Source organism: Taeniopygia guttata, chromosome 14 (assembly GCF_048771995.1).
Source record: "Taeniopygia guttata chromosome 14, bTaeGut7.mat, whole genome shotgun sequence".
NCBI lineage: Eukaryota > Metazoa > Chordata > Aves > Passeriformes > Estrildidae > Taeniopygia > Taeniopygia guttata.
The window spans coordinates 7013809-7036986 of record NC_133039.1 but is presented as its reverse complement, the minus strand read 5'-3'; the positions used below and the strand labels follow the sequence as shown (position 1 = coordinate 7036986).

The window sequence follows — 23178 nt, the reverse complement described above, 5'->3', positions numbered from 1 at the left end:
CCATACCCAGGGCAGGGCATGAGCCAGGAAGGCTCCAAGCACCAGTGTGGGCAGTGAGGTGCTGGACTGTCCCTCCCACACCATTGTGCAGGCTCGGGGTAGATTTGGGAAGGAAACAGCCCAATCCACGCATCCATCCCAGCAGAGAGAAGGGGAGCCGGTGCTGGGAGCAGGAGAGGAGCCCGTCCCCGGCAGGATGCAGCTCCAGGCAGGGCTGAATGGGGACATTGTCCTGCTGTGGCTGCTCCTTTGCGGGGATCAGGGACTGGCAGAGGCACTGACACTGCAGAGAGCCAGGAGGAGCTGATCCCACAGCCAGGCAGGCTGGGATGGAAACAGGGAAAACCCAGAACAGCCACAGGGAAACCACCTCCAGACTCGCTGCTGGCAGCTGCCAAAAGCACCTCCCCCATGCACAGGCCTTCATCCCGAGGAGGAGGAGGGGTGGCACTGCTGCTCAGCTGCCATCCCCAGCCATGGGGCGGCCCTGAACACCCCAGACGTGCTGGGAACCCCCCAAGAGCAGCCCGGGGCTCCTTGCAGGGCTCCTGCACTGATCTAGGTCACAGTGGCCAGACACGCCAAGGTTAGAGCGACAAACGAGCCTAATACGCAATTAAGCAGCGTTTATTTACTCCCTGCAAGCTGCACTCAAGGTCAACAGAGCCAGTATCTGCAAACAAGAAAAAAAACCTGCATTTTTTTCCACTGCAGCCCTGCCTGCATGGCAGCGACCCGGGGCTCCCACCCGTGAGCAGCCTGGAGGGGGCTGATCCATCAGGCCCAGAAAATCCATCTGCTCCCGTTCAGATCCCTTCACATCGGACATCAGACGGTGCTGCTGGCACCAGCAGTGCCCGTGCAGGGACACTTCTCCCAGAGGGGACCTGGCAGCAAAGATGTGGATGGGGAAGGCGCTGGCCCTGCAGTGCCATCCCCCAGAGCCTGCAATTCAGGTGCTGCAGGCAGCACAGGGGTCCCACAGACTGCAGAGACGCTCAGAGGGTCCACAGAAGGGTCCAAAGCTGATGTGGAGCAGTGCTGGAGTCACCCCATGGCCGAGCCCCCCAACAGCCACAGCGAGAGCAGCGATGGAGCAAAGGTCCCACAAGTGCCGGGGGCTGAGCCAGGCAGGGATGGAGAGTGGCACAGAGCAGCCCCTTGCCCCCTCCCCACGAGCAGGATGAGCAGAAGGGGCTGTGAGGAGCCCCCCAAGGCGGCAGGTCTCCCTGGGGACAGAGCAGAGAGGTGGGAGGCAAAGCAGCAGCTCCCGGCAAGCTCCTGCCCAGCACCGTACCCGCTTGCGAGCCATGCTCCCAGCCTGGAGTCCCGCAGGCTTCTGGAGACAATGCAGCCCGCCCTGCTCATCTGGGACCTCCTCAGCACCCGACCCACCCCAGGATTTCCGCAGCCCCACCCAAGCAGACTTTACCCCTGGCGACGGCAGCGCCAGCCCCGGGCCCTTCCACCCTCGCCAAACAGCAGCGCCCAGGAAGGACTCACGGTGCCACCAGCAGCAGCAGCAGCTCCTGCAGAGGTGCCCGTGCCCTGCTCCATGCTGCCAGGCTCCCTGGGCACCTCGCTGCGTGCAGGAGCTGCGGCTCTGCCCGGTTCTGGACGCAACTCTGAGACAGAGCACGCTCTGCCTTCGCTCCTTGGGCAAGGCCAAGAAAAAAACCAAGAGAACAAAGACAAAAATGCTGCCAGCTTCGGCTGGAAACACAGTTACACCCAAAGAGCAAGGCCCGATGCACTGGAGAAGCGTTACTTGTTCAAGGTTGGGCAAGGAGCAGCACGAGGATGGGCCACGGTGAGGTGGCCGCTCAGAGCCACCGTGTGACCCACCAGGGCATTGCCCTTGCCATGGCCCATTGGTGCTGGGGAGGTTTTGGCGGAAGGAAGAGGTTCTTGTGGTATTGAGGCAGGAAAAAGGGTGATCCCAGAGCAGGCAGGGCTCCCACTCTCAGATCCCAGTGCCACGGCAGCCAGAGCGGGCACCAAGTGAGTTCCTGGACACCCTGGATGGGGACACCCTGTTCCAATCACTGCTCTGCAGCAGCCAGCGAGTGCCAGCGCTCCATCCTGCTGCCAGCAGCAAAAACAACAACAAACCAACAAAAAAAAAAAAGGAAGAAATGGAAATTTCCCCCTCCCATTTCACTTGACCTACTGGGAAGCCCCAGCACGTTTCAAAGGCACAGCTGGCTCCGCTATCGCCCGTCCCCAGCAGCCCAGCGCCAGCAGGGAGCTCTGGTGGCTTCCAAGGCACCACAGGAACACAGCCCTCCTTCCTGCCCAGCCACATCAAAGATGGGCATCCTCCTTCAAGGGGTTTGAAATCCCACTCAGGACAAACATCAACTTTCACACGGCTGGCTCAGAGCATCAAAACAAGCTCAACTCGCCACCAAACTCCACCAGGCTCATGGAGAGGAGTCCACCAGGCTTTACTGGAGCCACCTGGAAGGCTGTTTCACCTTCAGCATGGCAACATCCACACCTAGGGTGAGGTCTGGGAACACACAGCCCCCCCAAAACTCTGTGGGGTCACGGCACATCCCAGCTCTGCCCCCATGCAGCGCTGGCAGCGGGGCTGAGAAGATGTTTTAAGTTACTAAAACAACAAATCCTGCAGAGCCCCACAAACCACGAGGCAAATTGTGCCCCTGCCAGGCTCCGAGTGTCCAGCAGGGCTGGAGCAGCTCGAACCTCATTGCTGCTGTTTTGTTTTTTCCGCATTTTTTTTGGTTTTTTAGACTAAACTGTCTGACAAATCCAAGTTTTCAGTTTTACGAGGAGAAAATGCCATAGCCTGAAAAAAGCTTTTGTTGGAGAGTAGAGAAACAGCAGCTTGGACCTGCCCAGTCCCAGCGTGGTCAGGAGCCCTATCGCTCTCTGGCCAGCCCAACTGCCGAACATCTGCACAGCTTTATCTGCAGATTTTCAGGCATCTTCCTCCACTCGGGGCTGCACAGGCGGGCGCAGCTCGCCCGAAGCAGCCAAGAAAACCCACAGCAGAGCCGGAAATAAAGCCCGGGTCTCCCCATTCCTTTCCACCACAGATTGCATAAGGCGGCAGAGCCCTGCCCAGCCCCGCACACCTTCGCCTTCCCCACCTTGACACGACTGCAGCCCGGCAGCGCGATCCCGCCCGGAGCTGCGCGTCCCGGGCCCCGCACAGCCCGGCCCTGGGGTTTGGGGTTTGGGGTTTGGGGGAAGCATCCACCGCACTGCGCCGCGGCCACCCCGGGATGCTCCAGCGGGGATCTTTTGGGTGAAAGCCCCGCTCTGCCCGCCGCAGGGAGGCTCGGCCCCGGTGCCTCGGTGCCCCGCTCCATCCCGCACCTGGTGATGCGTCTCCTGCTCCACGTTGAGCCCGTTCACCTCCACGACGCGGTCGCCGGCGCGCAGCCCCGCCGCCTCGGCGGGCGAGCCGGGCTCCACTTTGCGGATGAACTGGCCGCTCTTGCCCTTCTCGCCGTGCAGGTGGAAGCCGTAGCCGCTCTCCCCTTTCAGCATTCGGCACAGCCGCGGTTTCAGCTGGTCCTTGGCCATGGCCGGCGGCGGAGCGGCGGCGGTGGCGGCGCTGGGCGGGCGCGGGGCCGCTTTTATGGGCGGCCCGGGGCGGGCGCGGAGGGGCGGGTCGGGACCGGGGCCGGGGCCGGGGCCGGGGCCGGGGCCGGGGATGGGGATGGGGATGGGGATGGGGCTGCGGCCGGCGGTGGGAGCGGGGCAGCAGCGGGGCGAGGGGCCGGGGCCGGGGCGATGCGCAGCTCGGCCATGCTGCGGCTGCCCCGCGGCACCGGGAGCGCGGCGGGCGGGGACGGCGGCGGGACGGGAGGGGACGGGGCGGAGCCGCAGCGAGGGACGGGGCGGGACCGGCACCGGGATCGGTACCGGGACAGGCACCGGCACCGGGACCGGCACCGGCACCGGCATCGGCACCGGGACCGGCATCGGCACCGGCATCGGCATCGGCACCGGGATCGGCACCGGGATCGGCACCGGGACCGGCAACGGCACCGGGATCGGCAACGGCGCCGCACCGGGATCGGCACCGGCACCGGCATCGGCACTGGGATCGGGACCGGGACCGGCATCGGCACCGGCACCGGGACCGGGACCGACAACAGCGCCGCACCGGGTCCGGCACCGGGCTCAGTACCGGGACCGGGCTCGGTACCGGGACCAGCACCGACACCGGGACCGGCAGCAGCGGCTGATGGAGCCCCGGGGCCAAAGCGCTCCGAGCAGCAGCGATCCGGTGGATCCCCGTGGCACAGGTGCCCGGGGAAGCTGTGGCTGCCCCGGCATCCCTGAGTGTCCCCGGCCAGGCTGGATGCGGCTCGGAGCAGCCTGGGATGGTGGCAGGTGTCCCTGCCCGTGGCAGGGGTGGCACTGAAGCTTTAAGTCCCTTAAGGTCCTTTCCAATCCAAACTGTTCCAAATTCGATGACTCCTGGTGGGGAAAGGCTCCGGCTCCATCCGGGCTGACCTTGGAGAGGCCACCCGGGTTTCACCTGGGCTGGGTTTGTTTCATGGAACACAGAGATCCCCGACTTCACCTTTTTGCATTCCTCGCTTTCATTTCCTTGAAATCTTTTACAAGAGGACGTGACCCAGAGCAGCTGTCACAGTGATGGCCCTGAGTGTCACATTCCTCTGACACAGGTTCTCAGGCCTTCTTCTGCAGCTTCTCCTTCCTCCTCAGCTTTCCTACCAGATTTTACAAGGCTGAAGCAAACACAGCAGCCAGCTGGAGGCTGGAAATAAAAGGCTCCAGAAATTAATATTGATTTACTTTTAATGTGTAGTTTGCTTTAAAAACCCAACTTCCACTGCAGCTATACATAAATTCACCCTTAAAAACCCCGGAACCGCAAAGATGCTTGGAGCCTGTATCCTGGAGAATCACAGCATTATTTATCTCTGCAGTCCTTCCCACCTCATTCCCTGCAGGCAGTGAGGCTGTGGGAGCTGCAGAGCAGGGCTGGATGGGGACACTGGTGCTGTCCCTTGGGCTGGCTGTCACCGTGGGGTGGGAACGGGCTCAGGTCCTGCCTCCAGACACGTGTGGCAGCCAGGAGGCCCCACCAGGATAGTGGGATGTCCCACCAAGGGAGGATGTGATGTCCTACCAAGGGAAAATGTGATTTCCCACCATGAGGATGTGAGGTCTCACCAGGAGGATGTGACGTGTATGTCTCACCATGAGGATCTGATGTTCCACCAAGGGAGAACGTGATGTCCCACTTAGGAGAATGTGATGTCCTACCAAGGGAAAATGTGATTTCCCACCACGAGGATAGGAGGCCCCAGCAGGAGGGTTTGATGTCCCACCATGAGGATCTGATGTCCCACCACAAGGATATGATGTCCCACCAAGGGAAAATGTGATGTCCCACCATAAGGATGTGATGTCCCACCAAAGTCAGATCTGATGTCCCACCAAAGTCAGATCTGATGTCCCATCACGAGGATATGATGTCCCACGAGGATGACATGTGTCCCACCATGAGGAAGCATGTCCCACCCCAGTTTGATGTGATGTCCCACCAGGAGGATCTGATGTCCCCCATGAGGATGTGATGTCCCACCAAAGTTTGATGTGATGTCCCACCAGGATGACGTGTGTCCCACCAGGAGGATCTGATGTCCCCCATGAGGATCTGATGTCCCCATGAGGATCTGATGTCCAACCAGGAGGATGTGATGTCCCACCAAAGTCAGATCTGATGTCCCCATGAGGATCTGATGTCCCACCATGAGGATGTGATGTCCCACCATGAGGATCTGATGTCCCACCAGGAGGATGTGATGTCCCACCATGAGGATCTGATGTCCCACCAAAGTCAGATCTGATGTCCCCATGAGGATGTGATGTCCCACCAGGAGGATGTGATGTCCCCCACAAGGATCTTATGTCCCCATTAGGATGTGATGTCCCACCAGGAGGATCTGATGTCCCCATGAGGATGTGATGTCCCACCAAAGTCAGATCTGATGTCCCACCAAAGTCAGATCTGATGTCCCCCAGGAGGATGTGATGTCCCCATGAGGATCTGATGTCCCCATGAGGACATTTTAGCTCCCCAGTGACGGTGCTTTGGCTCCTCCGCTGCCTGTGTCACCCCAGCAGCGCCCACCTCAGCACAAGTTCCTGGGTGACCCACGAGGAGAGCTGAGAACCTGAGGCACTTTGATTTGCTGGACAACACAACTGCTCCCCTGAGCCTCTTTGTGCACTCCTGAAGCGTTTTATTGGGCTGGAGCAGTGCAAATAATTGATTTTTCCACTCACTGGCTAAACCAAAATACGGGAGGGAAGGCGGGAGGAGAAGGAATTGTTTTGAGTTTATTTGAACCAAAAAGTTTCTTTTGATTCAGCGCAATAAAAAAACAGTGGGGGAAAATCTTTCGGGTGGTCAGAGTGAATATTTTAACCCTTTTGAATATCTTTTTTAAAGCATTGGGAGCATGACATTTTTTAAAAAAGATAATAAAACAGAGAGAAAATATTTCAGAAAGGGGAGAAACAGTTGTTTACACTTTTTTAAAATGCTCTTTTTTAAGCACAAATATTTTCTGAAGTGTGCCCTGGATTTATTGATTCTTTCCAACCTCAGTGTCTCCAAAGGGCATTCTTTCCCCCAAAAAATCCCATTTATTTATTGAAGAGAATGTAGGGGACTCTCTAGTCAGCTGTAGCTCTGACTCAGCACTGGATCTTTGCCTGAGCACCTTGTGATCCTAAAATAAAACATTTATTTTGTGATCGCTGTACTTTAGGAGCTGTGGTTGTGCCTCTGGCACACAGCTCCGGGCTGTCCTGGGACACAGCCTGTGCATCCTTTGGCACAAACATGGATCACAGGGAAATCCTGCATTTGTTTTCCCTGCAGCTGATGGAGAAGGGGTTGGAAGGAAGATTAAAATACATCGTGCAAAGGCACATCCTCACGAGGTACAAAATCCCTTTGGTTCTTCCCATCCTGCCAAGTCTCACTGAGAACAAAAGGAGAGAGCAGGAGAGGTTCCTGCGCCTGGAATGGCAGAGCCGTGGGTAAATCCAGCAGATCCTGCTCAGGCAGACGTTTTTTATTTAAATTTCTGTGGGTTTTGACTTGGGCAGGTCTCTCAGTCCAGACTGGGCCTGCCTGGAGGCAGAGGCAGCCCAGGGACCTGTGAGCTCAGTGCCTTGGAAGGGTTTGGAGCTCTTTTGGGTTGACATCTGCTTCCAGTTTGCAGTGACAGAGAATCCCACCTGTGTCCTCCTCCCTTTGCCTCAGGCCTGATGCTGTTGCACCATCACCCAAAATGCAGGTGCTGGGAGGACTCTCCCAGCTGCAGGAACCAGAGTCACCCTCCAGGCTTCCTGGCAAGTGGGGATTTTGGGGAGCCCACAAAGTCCATCTTCCTGCAGGAACTGGGAAATCCTCCGCTGACCCCCCAAGCCTGCCCAGTCAGGTTTGCCCCTGAGGCAGCGGGAGGGTGAGGAGCTCTTTGAGGAGGAGGATGGTCGATGCTGATGGAGTCACTGGGCTGTACCAGAGCTTCCAGAGGGATGGGAAGTTTTCCTCGTGCCTTTGGGTCCCTTCTGCACACACTGCTGAGGTGCCAAGAGCGCTGTGTGTCCCTCGTGCCTCCACGAGTGGCTTTGGGCAGCTCTGGTGGCTTTGCTGTGTCCCACTCAGCCCATCCCTGTCCAGGGATGTCCCTTTAGCTCATCCTGCTCAGGGCTGGGAGCTCTGCTGGCCGACTCAACTCTCCTGGTTCTTTCCCAGCTGTGGGAGCTGCTCTTCCTCCCGCTCAGCCTCCTCCTCCTCCTCAGTGCTGGTGTTTATCCCCACCCAGCTTTCCTCCCCGCAGCTGGAGCTCACCGGGCTCCTTTCCCAGGGCAGTTTGGGCAGTTTGGACTTCTGCTGGCTGTGAGGAAGCTGTGCCTGAGCTCAGGGCTGCTCCCGGTGCTGCTGATCCCTGCTGGGAGCTGCAGAGCCCTCAGCACTGCATCAGCAGCTCTAACTGGGAATTAATGAAGTCCTGGGATTTCCCAGCGGCTCGGATGCTCCGTGCTCATTCCTGCCTCGTTCCACCATCCCTCAGCGTGGGGCTGCCAGGCCTGGCTGCTCCCAGGGGATGATTTCAAAGGGGATGATTTATTTGTGCTGCTGGAGGAACCGGGAATGAGAGGAGAGCTCATAAAAAACACCAACTCATTTTCCCCCGAGCCTCTGCGTGTGGCACTATTGAGCTGTAAACATTCCCCAGGTTAGATTGATGAGGACAGAAGGAGAACCGATCATTAGGAGGATTAATTACAGGTTTTGTGGGTTGTGAAAGTCCAGAAAGTTCAGCCCTGCTGGTGAGAGCCGGGAGATCCATCTTGCACATGTTGGCAGCTCCTTTTTTTGGGGGAGCTGAGCCGAGCTGGAGGGGCCGGAGCTGTGGGTGCTGTGCAGGTGTGAGCTGGCCACGGGCCCACAGCCTGGCCACACCTGAGGCTCCACGTGGGAATCCCGGGGATGCTGCTCCACGCCCAGCTCCCGTGGGACAGACACCCACTGCCTCTGGCAGGCAGGACAACGCCTTTCCCCAAGGTGACACATCCCCTCTGTCCCTGGTGGCACATCCCCTCTGTCCCTGGTGGCACATCCCCTTTGCTCCCAGTGACACAGGTCCTGTCTGTTCCTGGTGGCACATCCTCTCTGTCCCTGGTGGCACAGGTCCCTCTGTCCCTGGTGGCACAGGTCCCTCTGTCCCTGGTGGCACATCCCCTCTGTCCCTGGTGGCACAGGTCCCTCTGTCCCTGGTGGCACAGGTCCCCTCTGTCCCTGGTGGCACAGGTCCCTCTGTCCCTGGTGGCACAGGTCCCCTCTGTCCCTGGTGCCACATCCCCTCTGTTCCTGGTGCCACATCACCTCCTGCTCCCTGCAGCTCCCAGCCCTTTATCTCCACCGCCCATCCGTTCTCTGGCTGGTGGGACAGGAGGGGTGGCAGGATGGGATCCCTGGCAGAGCCCAGCACCAGGGCTCCCCACGCTTGGGGACATTGCAGGGACCAGCCAGCACAGGCAGCTCCGTGCAAGGAGCTCCCACCCACAGGCAGGGCCGTGCTCAGCCCTGGCCTGCATCCCTGAGGAGCAGCTGCTGAGCAGAGCCCACGTGGAGGAAATTCCTTGGGGAGTTTTCTTCCTGCTGGTGCCCGCAGGGGCCATTGTGTGTGCCCGGGCCAGCCCTGGCTGAGCTCAGAGCTGCCCCCAGGCCCGGCCGGGTCCTGCCCGGCCTCTGCCCTTCCCAAAGCCGCTGCTGCTCCCCTGGGAGAGGCCAGGGAGCCGGGAAGGAAAGGAGCTGCCCTGTCTTGGGGTGGGACATCTTCCTGCCTGCCACGGCCCCTGGCATTCCCCTCCTCTTGGCCTGGGACAGAACTGCGGGCATCACCAGCTCCTCTGCCACCACAGAGTGCCAAGGCAGCCGTGGCACGGACCTGGGCCACCTCCAGCTCCTGCTGCCACCACAGAGTGCCAAGGCAAAATCCGCTGGCAGGTTAAAGCTCAGCAGTGCCAGACTCAGCCCCCCAAACCTCAGTTTTCTCTAAATCCCAGATCCCACCCGCTCCAGCACCCCTTCCCCACATGTTCCTGTCCAGCCCTGAGGCTTCTCCCTCTTTTAATGGGGATTGACATTTATTTCCATCAGTGGGAATATATAGAAATTAAACCCTAAAGCACAAGCAGAGCAGTGAGGGCTCATGGATCTTTCCCAGTTGAGGAAATATCCCGAAATTTTGTCATCTGAGTTGGCACTTGGCCTGGCAGTGACTCCCCAACAGGCAGTAAAAGAGATTTACTGTAAAACTGCAGAAAAAATTGTGTCAAGGAATTAAATCATGTCAGAAAAATCTGGGAGTGACCCAACTGCTGACGTGTCTGCCCCGTGCAGAGCCAGATCAGGTTTTGCTCTCAAAAAAAAACCCACCGAGACCCTACAACAGCACCAGGAAGCCAAAGTTTCCTTTGATCACATCTCATTTTAATGAGGGCAGGTTCCGAGGAAGCGAACAGTACATGTTTCTATCCGATTGCAAACAAGCCAGTACAGAAATGTAAAAAAAATAAACAAAAATAAATATCTCCTCTGTTTCTTTCTCCCCGAGTTCATAGCACAAGGCTGACCTGGCAACAAGATGGATTTACCGCTGCGGCTGGGCAGCGGCCGTGAGAAATCAGATTTTTTGGGATGTCACTGTCTGTGTGGTTTCAGAGAGGTCAGAGTACCCGGAGCTCGGCCGAGGAGACCCTTCCCTGCCAGCCAGGTGAGCAGGTCCCACCTGGGGCAGCCACTGCTCCTCTGGCACACGGAGCATCTCCACCTCCTGTCAGTGGCTCCGAGCCAGCGGGAAGAGCTGCAAGGAGAAAAGGGATTGGATTATTTTGGAGTATCCAGCTCCAGCAGCACCTCCCTCCCCACGTGGGACCCCGTTTTCCCTCAGAGCAGTGTTTAAACCACAGCTCCATTCACAAGTTTCATTAAATCTCCTCCTCCACAGGCTCAGCTCTGACCTGCAGATTCTCTTTCTGCCATCGTGCATGCAGATAAACCCCACACAGATAAACCCCACACAGATAAACCCCACTCAGATAAACCCCACTCAGATAAACCCCACTCAGATAAACCCCACTCAGATAAACCCCACACAGATAAACCCCACACAGATAAACCCCACTCAGATAAACCCCACTCAGATAAACCCCACACAGATAAACCCCCCACAGATAAACCCCACTCAGGTAAACCCCACTCAGAACCAAATTCTACATTTGGACCTGCCCACAGGGTTGCCAGTGGGAATTTGGCTGGGAAATCAGAGGGATGCAAGGGTGTACCCAGGTCAGAGCCTGTGGTGCCCAGGACAGCACAAACGTATCCACGGCTGGGCTGACCTGTCTGGGCTTTCCCAAAATGATTCTTATCCCAGATTTCCTCCAAAAAAATGAAGTGGGGGAGGAATACAGCTACATGTTTCAGGGGCTGATCCAACAGCTAAAAGCCTCGGTGGATTTCAGCTGGATGTTGGCTCCAGCTTTACATAAGAGGAAAGAAATGTAAAGCTGGAGCTGGCCCCGAGGCAGTCCCACGCAGCCTGGATGAGCCCTGAGGGGCAGGAGAAGGGTCCTGGGCAGGGGAGGGCCATGCCCAGAGCATCCGGGCATCACCGGGGTGCCAGCCCCATGGACACCCCACAGACACCCCACGGACACCCCACGGGCAGCCCATGGATACCCCATGGACACTCCATGGACACTCCATGGACACCCCATGGATACCCCATGGACACTCCACAGATACCCCATGGACACCCCATGGACACCCCATGGACACTCTATGGACACCCCACGGGCAGCCCATGGACACCCCATGGACACCCCATGGACAGCCCATGGACACCCCATGGACAGCCCATGAACACCCCATGGACACCCCACAGATACCCCATGGACACCCCTCAGGCACAGGCAGCTCGGTCCCTCAGAATGCGGGTTTGTGATGCACCAAAAATGCACAGAAGTCCTATAGTCCTGGAAGGTTTTGGGTTGGAAGGGACCTTAAGGATCCTCCAGTTCTGCCCCCTGCCATGGGCAGGACAACTTCCCCTACACGAGGTTGCTCCAAGCCTTGTCCAACCTGACCTTGGCCACTTCATCCCGATCTGTTTGTGCCCTAAAGGCGAAGTGCAGCCCTACAAACACACACTTACCTAGTGACACCCTCCAAGGTTCCCTGAACCCCAATTTCCCGATGAAACCCCTACAAGGCTCCACACTCCCCGTGACCTGGTGACCCCCCAGTCCCCGGGGTGCCGCGGAGTGAGCGGGCTCCACATCCCGCGCGGGGATCGCATCCCGGAGCATCCCAGAGCATCCCGGAGCATCCCGGAGGAGCATCCCGAAGCATCCCGGAGGAGCATCCCGGAGCATCCCGGAGCATCCCGGAGCATCCCGGAGGAGCATCCCGGAGGAGCATCCCGGAGCATCCCAGAGTATCCCGGGGCATCCCGGAGCATCCCGGAGCATCCCGGAGCGTCCCGGAGCATCCCGGAGGAGCATCCCGGAGGAGCATCCCGGAGCATCCCAGAGTATCCCGGGGCATCCCGGAGCATCCCGGAGGAGCATCCCGGAGCATCCCGGAGCACCGCGGACCGCCCGCTCCCCCCGGTTCCCCCCGGTCCCCCCGGGCCCGCTCCGTTGCGTTACCTGGGGCTGCCGGGGGCCGGGCGGGGGCCGGGCGGGGGTCGGGCGGGGGCCGCCCCAGCCCCAGCCCCGCCGGAGCAGGCGCTGCAGGAGGCGGCCGGGACCGGGAGGCGACGGGGCCGGGCCGGCGGCCGGGAGGCTCTGCCCCGGGGATGGGGGGCTGTCCCCGCCGGAGGTACCGGGGTACCGGAGGGGCTCTGCCGGCAGCTCCCGCCGCCAGAGGTAGGGAGAGCGGCGGACCCCCATCAGCAGCCCCGAGGCGCGACCCACCGTGTGGTACCGGGGGCTGGCGACGTGCTTGTACCAGGCGCCCGCCGGGGCGGCCGGCAGCATCAGCCCCAGCAGCACCAGGGCCCCCCAGGCGCCCCCCGACAGCTGTCCCCTCGCCATGGCGCAGGGCAGGCTGCGGGCAGGGCAGTGCCCGGCCCCGGGCACCCCAGCGACGGCTTCCCCGTGTCCGCGCCCCGCCAGTTTATAGCACCGTCGGGAGGGGCCCCGCGGCTCCGCCCCGGCAGCCCCCGGCCTCCTCCCGCGGCAACCCCCCCTGCGGGATGCCGGCACCCTCCCCATGGCCCTCTGAGCATCCTCGGAGCGTCCCCGAGCGTCTCCCTGCAAGCCGCAGCATCCCGCGCACCCCTGAGCGTCCCCCTTGTTGCCTTCAGCATCCTCCCCATGGCTCTGAGTATCCTCTGAGCATCCCGCAGAAACCCAGAGCAACCCGAGCGTCCGTGAGCATCCTCCCCGTAGCCTTCAGCATCGTCCTAATGGCCTCGAGAATCCTCTGGGCATTCCCCCGCAGCCTGGAGCATCCCAAGCATCCGTCAGCATCCTCCGCGTTCCCCGCGGTGAAGGGCTCAGAGCCATTTGCAGTGGCTTTGTCAGGCTGCTGCCCTCCTCCTCTGCCACTCAGCTCTTCTTAAATACGATATCACCATCAATTCTGCCTTTGCAGCCAGCTGATTTCACCCTCCCCAGATTCCCTCATGAAATCAAGTTTATGCTCATCAGAGAGCAATTCCAGTTCCTGTTTATTAGGGAATTTCTTGGCTTTATACGCTAAACTAGGACTAAGTAATTTCTGGGGTTTTTTTCAGGCCACACAGAGATTAATTTTTATCTCAGCATTTTAGACTTATGGAATAGTTTAGTTTGGAAAGGACCTTAAAGCCCATCCAATTCCACCCCCTACCATGGCAGGGACACCTTCCACTATCCCAGGCTGCTCCAAGCCCTGTCCAACCTGACCTTGGACACTTCCAGGGATGAGGCAGCCACGGCTGCTCTGGGCAGAGGTTGGAATTTCTCCTTGTGGATTTTATTTTAACATGCTCCAAGGGAATCCCATCCAGGCTGCTTCCCATCATCGGGATCCCCCGGTCCTTCAGCATCCAGCCCCCTCTTTGTCCACCCAACAAGCACAAGTTCCCAGTGGAAACTTTCTCTGTCAGCCCAGCCTGTAGTTGCTGGTGCTCTGTGCCACTCCACTCTGGGGGATGTTTTTCCAGGCTCACACTGGGCACAGAGCCATGCTGAGGACCCCTTGGAGAGTGGGATCTCAGCCAAGCAACGTCCTGCTCCTGTAGGAACCAGCCCCTTGGCCTGGGAGGGATGGGCAATGTCAGCGTGGATTTTCCTCTGCTGAGAAGGCTGGGAGTGACTGCAAATCCCAGTCGGCAAGAGGGGGATCCAGCCTTGTGTGAGAGGATGCTGGAAGTTACATCTGTGCAGAGCACAGCTCCTTCCTGTAATGAACCAGAGCAGAGTCCAGCTCAGCCACGGCTCGAGTTCTTGGAAGCGCCCAGGTTTACAGTAAAGATGAGGCTGGCTCCGTCTCACTCCGAGCCAATCCCTGCTGGATGGGCTATTTTTGTCACCCCTTGAGTGCTCTGGACATTAGGAGGGCCTCAGCACTTTGCTGTTTGCTGGAGCCATTAATGAATGGCAGCGGTACAGCGCATCCCCGTCACCGGGCACGGGACACGCGCTGCCTGCAGAGCTCTGCTCCTCCGGCTAAAGCCATCACACTCCCTCCTGCCCACCAGGAAGGATCCAGCAGGAAGCACCTGATGCTCCTCTTGGCTTCTTCTGCACCTGCCCTGTGCCCAAACCAAGGCAGGTTCAGCAGCTCCTGTTTCACTGCAGCCATGCTCCAACGTGGGCTCAACCTTCCCAGCCAGGAACAGAAGATTTTTTCATTCCCAGGGATCTGCCAGAAGTGTCTTTTCTGTGTGTTTTTGGTGTGACTTGGGTAACTTGTCACCCTGATAAACTCTCCATGAACTGAACTCTTTCCTCCTGGGAATGATCCCTGCTGACAGCCAGCAGCTCTGTCTGCAAGGCGCCGAGACCCTGGGGATACAGCACGGCTCTGGATCTCCAGCAGAGTGCACGTTTCCTCTCCCAGCAATTTTTAAATATCTTTCCAACGAAACAGCTGATAAGCAATTTGTCTTCTATTTATATTCTAAGTAAGTAAAGATAATTTTAGGATTCTTCTTCCCCTCACAGAAGCCGATGCTCCGCAAATACTGTAGCACGTCAGCGGGCACATGGCACCGTGCTGCTCTGGGGTGGGCTTGTGCCAGGAACTCCCCCAGAAGAGCAAAATCCTGATTATTTTTGGGAGATAAAAAACTTCTGAACAAGTCCTGGTTCCTATGGAAGTCTTGTACAGACTCACAGGAATACGAGATTTCAGCCTCTCAGGTCATTTCCATAGCTGCAGGTGTTTATTGACCCCGGGCAGGGTCCAGCTGACCCCAAGCCCTTTTGGAAACCCCATTTTTATGTTTTTATTTAAACCCTCAGATTTTGGCTCCAGCATCACATTTCCCAGCCACACTGACACAGCTCCCAGTGCTGGGGTTCATCCCAGTGCTCGGATGAACCCTTAATGATGCCATTCCACATTTGCTGAGGGGAAGGGGAATGGGATCATCACTGAATCACAGAATCAACGGTTTGAGTCGGAAGTGACCTTAAAGGCCATCCAGTCCCACCCCTTGCTGTGGGCAGGGACACCTTCCACCATCCTGGGTTGCTCCAAGCCTTGTCCAACCTGACCTTGAACACTTCCAGGGATGGGGCAGCCCCAGCTTCTCTGAGGAACCTAACCATAGGGATTTACCACATGGCTCTGCTGCTGAAAGGATTTAAGGTTTTCTTCTTTTATTTTGGAACAAAATCACTTCTTTTATAAGAGGAAGGCTCTGCTGCAACTCCCATCCTGCTGGATGCTAGGGTTCTCCAGAGGTTGCCTCCAATTTCTGCACTGCACCCACCATTTCCACCACAGCTCCAGGGCATGAACTGGGATTTCTGGCAAACATCCTGAGGGACCCCTCGGCTGAGGGGAGAGAGGGGTGAGCAATTGGAGGCACCACATCTTCACCCCTGCAATAAACCCAGCTGAGCTCTCCAAAGAGCCTCTCCACCCGATTTCATTCCTGTTGTGCTCTCACCTCCCACCACACACATTACTGCAGCCACTCAGGATTTGTGGCTTTGGAGAATGAGCTAAATGAATTTGATGTCCCAGAAAGAGGCACTTGAAAGCTAAACCGGTGGGGTTTAATGACAGCATTTTCCACATTTTTATGATAATGTCTCTGGTATTTATTGGAAGGTTAGCAACTCAGCCGAGCAGGAAAACAAAGCAATCGGAGAGGCCATGGAGCCTCTGCACTCTTGGGCATTAATGCCTGCTCTATTCATGACATTTTTTGGCCATTTGGGCTCTCCAGAATGTCCCTGTGGGAGTATGAGAGGATGGAGGTGCCATCACTTGGATGAAGGGCAACAGATCCTGCCCTCCTGCACTCTGCAAACTCATCCAACTCTGCTAACTGTTCTTCAGGCTGGGGAACTGAGGCACACAAAACGTTCAGCATATTGCCAAAGACCACCCAAGGAATGGAAGTTTGGCCCAAGTAACTTGGAACCTGCTGCTCCAAGGGCCTTCACCTGGCCACCGCCTGCTCTGCCTTCCTGCGCAGGTTGGCCTTGGAGAGGCGGACACAAATCAGCCAAAAGCAGCTGCACCGCTGTGAAATCAGCTGGAGGCACAGAACTGAAGCTGAAGGTTGGAGAGGGATGAGTTTTGCTGCCCATGCCATAGCAGGCAGTGCCAGGCACTTGCCAAGGCGGAGCACAGCCGGCACTGCCGTGAGGAGGTGACTTTCAGACGGGGTTGGAAGCTCAGCAGCTGAGCGAGCTGGGACTGCAAGTGCCACTCAAAACTGTGACATTTTTGTCACGTTGTGTGAACACCCTGCTGCCCAGGTCACTGCTCTGATTGCCCACTGCTCCACCTCTGCCCAGACACCAAATTCCTGCACTTCCCCTCCCTCCCCAGATTCACATCCCTGCTGCCTCCTGCATTTCTTCAACCTGGGAGCGAGCAAAGCCTTGATGGCAAGAAAAAGATATTCCCACACATATGGCTCAGTAAATCCTGATGTTTTCCAACAGCCATCACACTGCTGAGCTCCTGGGGAATCAGAACAGTGTTTGTGTGGGGCTGGGATGAGGCACTCAGCCAGGGGGACCCACACAGCCTTGGTGCCTCAGGTGCTGGGGTGGCAGCACTCCAGAAAGCCCCAGCAATAACAACCTTTGCCATTTTCTTGCATCTCGAGTGTGTCCTTGTGTAACAAACTTGGATCATGGAGCAATTCCTGCCCCCGGTGATTCAGAACGTGATTAAACGCTATTTGTCTGTTCCTCTGAAATAAAGGAGCTGTAGCTGCTACAAACAAATTACGGTTTCAAGCTGTGAGGTAAAACACACCTTGACTCCCGAGAAAGCTGCTGCAGTCTTTGGTGGCTCTGAAGAGAAAGAGGAAACAACAAGGGTTGTTTCCTAATGTTGCAGATCTTGCTAAAGTGCACTAAATTAATTATTTTACTCCTAAGAAACAACTCATTCCCCACTATTTTTAGCCTCACACACTATTTTAAGAGGTTTTGTCTTCAGGGTCCAGTCACGTGAAGTTAAACAGAAGGCAGTGAAGTCTCCAAAGGATAATAAACTATCTCAAATTACTTTGCTAATGGAACAAAGAGTACTGTAAATGTCACACAGGATAGAACAAGAGCAGGAGAAACCTTTACACGAAACAATGGATCCATTAACAGAAAGGTAAGGAAAAAATCCCGCAGACTTGTGATACTTGTGCAGAGCTTCACAGAGCTGCTGCTCCAAGCCAAGGGAATTTGTTTCCTCACTTGGATTCTGTGCTGAGCTCACACCACAATCACCCACACTCTCAAGGCATTGATCCTTTAGGATTTCAAAGCCCTTTACAGACAAGAGCTAAGCTCCAGGTGAGTCAGTGGAATTATTTCTGCTTCAAACCCAGGTACAGAGAGGGAATCACTGAATCACTGATGGGAGACCAAAACCAAACCCAGGTCCAGACTCACCAAACCCACCGAAGGGTCCTCACCTCCAGCTTAACGAAGTTGTCCATCATCCTACAAGCTGCAGGAGTGACCCTTCACTCCTGAGGTGACTCACCAGCTGGAGAACCCAGCTCTGATGGGGCCTCTTAGGTGAGAGGATGGACTGTGAGACACCATTGCTCACCCTGCCCCGTATTTTGCCTCTCCTGCGCTTGGCAGAAGATCAAAAGTCTTCAAACGCATCAAGGGCTGCAGCAGCAGCATCACAGCGTGGTTTGGGTGAGACATAACACCACCAAGGAGCCATGATGAGAAATTCCCCACCATGTGGGATGCCAGTGCTGCCTGAGGAAAGCAGCAAAGACAAAAACTCTTGAGAAGAAGGGAGAAAAGATGCCATGGGCTGCTGTCTGAAATGTGAGCAGATCCTCAGCCCCCTCCAGTCCATGAGTCAGGCTTTCTCCTGGAAGTAATTCCCAACCCCACCAGCGAGTTAATACCCAGATGTGTGAAGTGCAGAGTAAATTTGGCTCTGCTCCGCAGAGTTTGCTGCGAGGAGAAAGAGCTGAGAGATGAATCTATCGTTTGACAGTCCTGAGATCTCTTAACCAAAGTCCACACAGCTCCCAAGAGCTCTCCTGTTTTCCTGAAATGTAATTAGCTCAGGCTCTCCAACGCACACGTGTGAGATGGTTGGAGGGCTTGAAGGGGTGTAGATGAGAATAAATCTGCCTTCAGGCAAATCTGCACAGGTTAAGGTTGGAAAAGTCCTATGAGATCCCCGTGTCCAACCATCAGCCCACCCCCTCCTCATTCACCACTAACCCGCATCCCCACGCGCCACATCCACACATTTACTGAGCACATCCAGGGATGGTGACTCCACCCCAGCCTGTGCCAGGGCGTGACAACCTTTTCCATGAGGAAATTTTCCCTAATATCCAACCTGAACCTCCCCTGGTGCAACTTTGGACAAGGGCCTGGAGAGCCAGGACAAGGGAATGGCTTCCCACTGCCAGAGGGCTTGGTTAGATGGGATACTGGGAAGGAATTACTGACTCAGAGGGTGGGGAGGGTGCCCAGAGAAGCTGTGGCTGCCCCTGGCAGTGTCCAAGGCCAGGCTGGATGGGGCTTGGAGCACTCTGGGATAGTGGAAGGTGTTGGGGTTGGACTGGATGGGCTTTAAGGTCCCTTCCACCCCAAACCATTCCAGGATTCCATGCAATGAGGTACCTGTGAGAAGCCACTGCTCAGGGGCTGGCTGAGACTTATTTTCCTTAAAACAAAACAGTGAGAAAATCATCATTTATAGCAGAAACTTTATCAAATGAAGACAAATTTCCCCGTTCTGCACTGAGAGCCTTGGCTGCAAATGAGCAGTGTCGGCACCAAGCTGGGAATGGGAAATTAATCCAAGGCTTAACCTTTAGTTTTCACTTGGACAGGATCTCAGTGCTTAACTATAAATATTGGATCTGTGGCTCTGCTGAGTGGAATGAGTTTGTTGTGTTCATCTCCAGACTAATCAATTATTCCAAAGTGTATTTATTGCTGATTAAATGATTGGAGAAGGGCCTTTTCCTGCAGTTATTATGGGATATCTAGTGAGTAAACATGGAAATCAACTATCCCAAATGTCAATATTAACCCTTTTTCTTGGGAAGGAAACATTCCCTGCCTGCCAACACACTGAACTAAGCACCAACTAAGATATTTAGAACCCAGCTAATTCTATAACATTTTATTTCTTTATGTTTTGGGGTCACACTCAGTGCTAAGATCCGGCTTTCATTTGCAATCACCAGAGAAATAAAACAGCATCTTTAAATGATCAGCAAAGAATGATTCAAACCCTTCAAACAGGCTTATAAAAACCTCTCTGCACCACAAAATAAATTAATCTCAAGACATGACTCAGAGGCACCAGCAGGATGGTTCTCCAGAAGGGTGAGGAGCTGGAAATGGGATTTGGTGAAGTTTGAAGGTTTCAATGTTGGCTTTTTAGCATTTCTTTGTGCTGCTTGATGATGGTGGGAATGCCAGGAGAGTGGGAATATCTTCTGTGATGATGTCAAAATGGAACAGAGAGGGTTTTTTTTTGGCATTTTACAGCTGTGGAAAGATGTGTCCAGCTGCTAGGAAAGTTATGGTAGCAGCAGAGCTGCATTAGCAGGATATGGAATCATGGAATCACAGAATCACTGAGGTTGGAACAGAGCTCCAACCCCACCGAGTCCAACCACGCTCCCAGCACTGCCAAGGCCACCACAAACTCATGTCCCCAAGTGCCACATCCAGGGATGGGGACTCCAAACTGCTGGACAGCCCTTTCCATGAGGAATTGTCCCAATATCCAACCTGAAGGTTCCCTGGTGCAGCCTGAGGCCGTGATGCCATGGAAGGGCTGCTCCAAGCCGCTCTCTGCGGTGCTGTGGAGGAAGAGCAAGAGGCAGGAGTTAAGGACACCCAACTTTGGCAATGGCAACGTGCCAAAATCTGGGATCTGGGCTGGGCTGGGTCATCCCAGGGTGGATGTGGAGGTCAGGGATGGATCTGGCCTCCAGCCCGTGCTAGAAGGAGCACAGATGAACTTTAAGGTTCCTTCCAGCCCAGGCCATTCTATGATATCCTTACATGGGCTTTGATCCAAATGAACTCCCTGGATCTGAGAAGTGAGGATGGGATCTGACCTGGCAGAACTGTTGGAGCTGGGGGAAGTTCACCTGCACCATGAAGGGACACAGAATCTTCAGTGATTTCCCCCCCAGACCCTGATTATAACAAATATCATCCCAAAAGCAGAAAATGCCCCAGTTGAGGAGCTGCTGCCTGCCTGGTGAACAGCAGCACCAGGAACACCACAAGCTCCTGGGGGAAAACCACACTGCTGTGGACACACTATGCAGGATCAGGGCTTTGGATCAGGTCCTTGGTGCTCCTGGGCTGGTGGGAAGTGATGTCACCAAGCAGAGCTGAACTCTGAAACACCCCAGCTCCTGCTGAGTGTCCGTGTCCCATTGTCCTGGCAGTGAGTAATGTCCCTCTCCATGCCAGCTCCTCAGGTGTGTTTATGATCCCAAGCCACGGTGTCACTCCCCAGCCAAGTGACACTCAGGGCAGCACATCACTGCCAGCAGCCTCCAGCTCATTTCATGCTAATTGCTCTCCAAAATTGGGTGATGCAGTTGGGGCACAAAAACATTTTCAACAGTGTCATTAATTCGGGGAACATTTCCTGGAATAATTACAGCCAGCATCACCAGTCATTCCTAATTACTCCACGCAGCCCCACCCAAACACACTTCAGGGTTGATTAGCAAGACGTGTGTTATCCCACTCCACGCTCAAGAGGGATAAATGGGGCTCTCTAGGAGAAAGCAAATATCACCTGTTGTACCCAATGATCCAAATCGTTCAAATCTTTCATTTTCTGCTCCCAAACACTTAACAAAGCTATTACTTAATTTATTTGATGGCACAGATGTCGTTAACCCAGGCTGGTGAACATCATGGGATGTTTTAATGATCTGTTTGATGAGTTGTTTTGTCCTGAAATGATTGTTTGTGGCTCAAAGAAAACGAAGAGCAACTTTTGACTCAAATGACAAGGAATTCAGGGAAGAGGAAGGAACCATAAAGGTGCTAATCACATCTTCCAGGAAGACCCTAGGAATTCAGCAGGAATTTCATCAAGAACTGGCATGACAGGACAAGGGGGAATGACTTCCCACTGCCAGAGGGAAGGGATGGATGGGATATTGGGAAGGAATTCCTCCCTGTGAGGGTGAGGAGGGGCTGGGATGGAATTCCCGGAGCAGCTGTGGCTGCCCCTGGGTTCCTGGGAGGATCCAGACCCAGGCTGGACAGGGCTTAAAACACCCAGGGCCAGTGGGAAGTGTCCCTGCCCATGGCAGGGTGGCACTGGGTGGGTTTTGGGGTTCCTCCCAACCCAAACCATTCCAAGGTTTTATGACTCAGTGATCCTACGCTGGTCACTTAGCAGGGATCCGTGAGGAAAAAGAGATTGGAGACAACAAACTTTGAAAAACTTCTGTGTGTTCTTCGCTGTCGCCAAAGAAGCTTTTATCTTTTTTTTTTTTTTTTTTTTTTTTTTTTCCCCACTTCCAGAGGAACATGGCTGCTGTTAAAGCATTTTTCCCTGCTCCTGGAGCACCCTCTCCTGTCCAAGCAGCAGCAATTCCCACCTGTGCCTCGGGACGGAGGGGATGGAACTCCGGATGAGCTGTGAGGGCAGGGCCGCCCACACCTTCCCGAAGTCTCCTCCAGAGGTGTGAGCCTGGGCAGCTCACCTGGGCTGCCTCCGGACAGGGCTGTGAAAAATGCGGATTTTAGGATTGGCTTTTCGCAAATATGAAAATGAATATTATATGTGTAATGAGGTGCAGAGTCTGAGCCCCCATATCCCCCAGACTGAGGTGCAGAGTCTGAGCCCTCATGTCCCCACAGAGGTGCAGAGTCTGAGCTCCCCATGTCCCCACACACTAAAATGCAGAGTCTGATCCCCCATATCCCCACAGAGGTGCAGAATCTGAGCTCTCCATGTCCCACACACTAAAATGCAGAGTCTGATCCCTCTTGTCCCCACAGAAGTGGAGAATCTGAGCTCCTCATGTCCCACACACTGAGGTGCAGAGTCTGATCCCCCATGTCCCCACAGAGGTGCAGAGTCTGAGCTCCTCATGTCCCCCAAACTGAGGTGCAGAGTCTGATCCCTCATGTCCCCACAGAAGTGCAGAATCTGAGCTCCCCATGTCCCCAGACTGAGGTGCAGAATCTGATCCCCCATATCCCCACAGAGGTGCAGAGTCTGAGCTCCCCATGTCCCCACACACTAAAGTGCAGAGTCTGATCCCCCATATCCCCACAGAGGTGCAGAGTCTGAGCTCCTCCTGTCCCACACACTGAGGTGCAGAGTCTGATCCTTCATGTCCCCACAGAAGTGAAGGGTCTGAGCTCCCCATGTCCCCAGACTGAGGTGCGGACTCTGAGCTCCCCATGTCCCCCACACACTAAAATGCAGAGCCTGATCCCCCATATCCCCACAGAGGTGCAGACTCTGAGTTCCCCATGTCCCCCAGACTGAGGTGCAGACTCTGAGCTCCCTCATTTCCCACACACTGAGGTGCAGAGCCTGATCCCCCATATCCCCACAGAGGTGCAGACTCTGAGCTCCCCATTCCCCCAGACTGAGGTACACAGTCTGAGCTCCCCACGTCCCCCCACACTGAGGTGCACAGTCTGATCCCCCATATCCCCGCAACCAGGAAGGACCTGGGGACCCCAAATATCTCCGGGACCGCCCCACAGCCCCGGGGTCCTCCTCCTCCTCCCAGCCACCAGCGAGAGGCAGCCAGAGCGGCCCCGCCGGGGTCGCTCCGCCCCGCGCATCTCTATGGTCACCGCGCCGCGTCTCTGTGGCCGGCCGTGGAGGACCGCGCGGTGACATCGGTGGGGCGGCGCTGTCGCCGCGGGGGGACTCAGTTCCGGCAGCGCGGCGGCGCTCTGGGC

The 23178-nt window shown here is 56.0% G+C and overlaps 2 protein-coding genes and 2 long non-coding RNA genes across 5 annotated transcripts in view; 1 reads left to right on the top strand and 3 right to left on the bottom strand.

Moving 5' to 3' along the window:
* Positions 1–3826, bottom strand: part of NHERF2 (NHERF family PDZ scaffold protein 2) — a 34288-nt gene extending 30462 nt beyond the window's left edge. The window contains exon 1 of one of the 2 annotated variants that reach the window (XM_030285084.4): positions 3346–3826. In XM_030285084.4, coding sequence (XP_030140944.3) covers positions 3346–3555 — 210 coding nt within the window. In that variant the 5' untranslated portion in view covers positions 3556–3826. Of the gene's footprint in view, positions 1–1297; positions 1383–3345 lie in introns of those variants that run through there. The other variant, XM_002187225.6, reaches the window with a different exon arrangement.
* Positions 3827–3913: 87 nt separating this feature from the next.
* On the top strand, positions 3914–6414 carry LOC140685095 (uncharacterized). Its single transcript, XR_012058298.1, has 2 exons — positions 3914–5632; positions 6139–6414. It is a non-coding gene; the product is annotated as an uncharacterized lncRNA (long non-coding RNA).
* A 3591-nt stretch (positions 6415–10005) lies between these two features.
* Positions 10006–12763, bottom strand: NPW (neuropeptide W). The gene is made up of 2 exons (XM_030284973.4): positions 12250–12763; positions 10006–10400 (listed from the first exon to the last, which is right to left on the bottom strand). The coding sequence occupies exons 1-2, from the start codon at positions 12634–12636 to the stop codon at positions 10374–10376; spliced, it is 414 nt and encodes a 137-aa protein (XP_030140833.4). The 5' UTR covers positions 12637–12763; the 3' UTR covers positions 10006–10373.
* A 7186-nt stretch (positions 12764–19949) lies between these two features.
* Positions 19950–23057, bottom strand: LOC140685059 (uncharacterized). The gene is made up of 3 exons (XR_012058234.1): positions 22942–23057; positions 21855–21980; positions 19950–20078 (listed from the first exon to the last, which is right to left on the bottom strand). It is a non-coding gene; the product is annotated as an uncharacterized lncRNA (long non-coding RNA).
* Positions 23058–23178: the final 121 nt, after the last annotated feature.

What these genes read in the sequence shown, in the direction of transcription:
- NPW (XM_030284973.4), bottom strand. Translation starts at nt 12,636, where the DNA reads ATGGCGAGGGGACAGCTGTCGGGGGGCGCCTGGGGGGCCCTGGTGCTG. An exon ending in CCGGCCCCCGGCAGCCCCAG is followed by an intron (nt 10,401 to 12,249) that starts GTAACGCAACGG and finishes TTCTCCTTGCAG; the next exon opens with CTCTTCCCGCTGGCTCGGAG.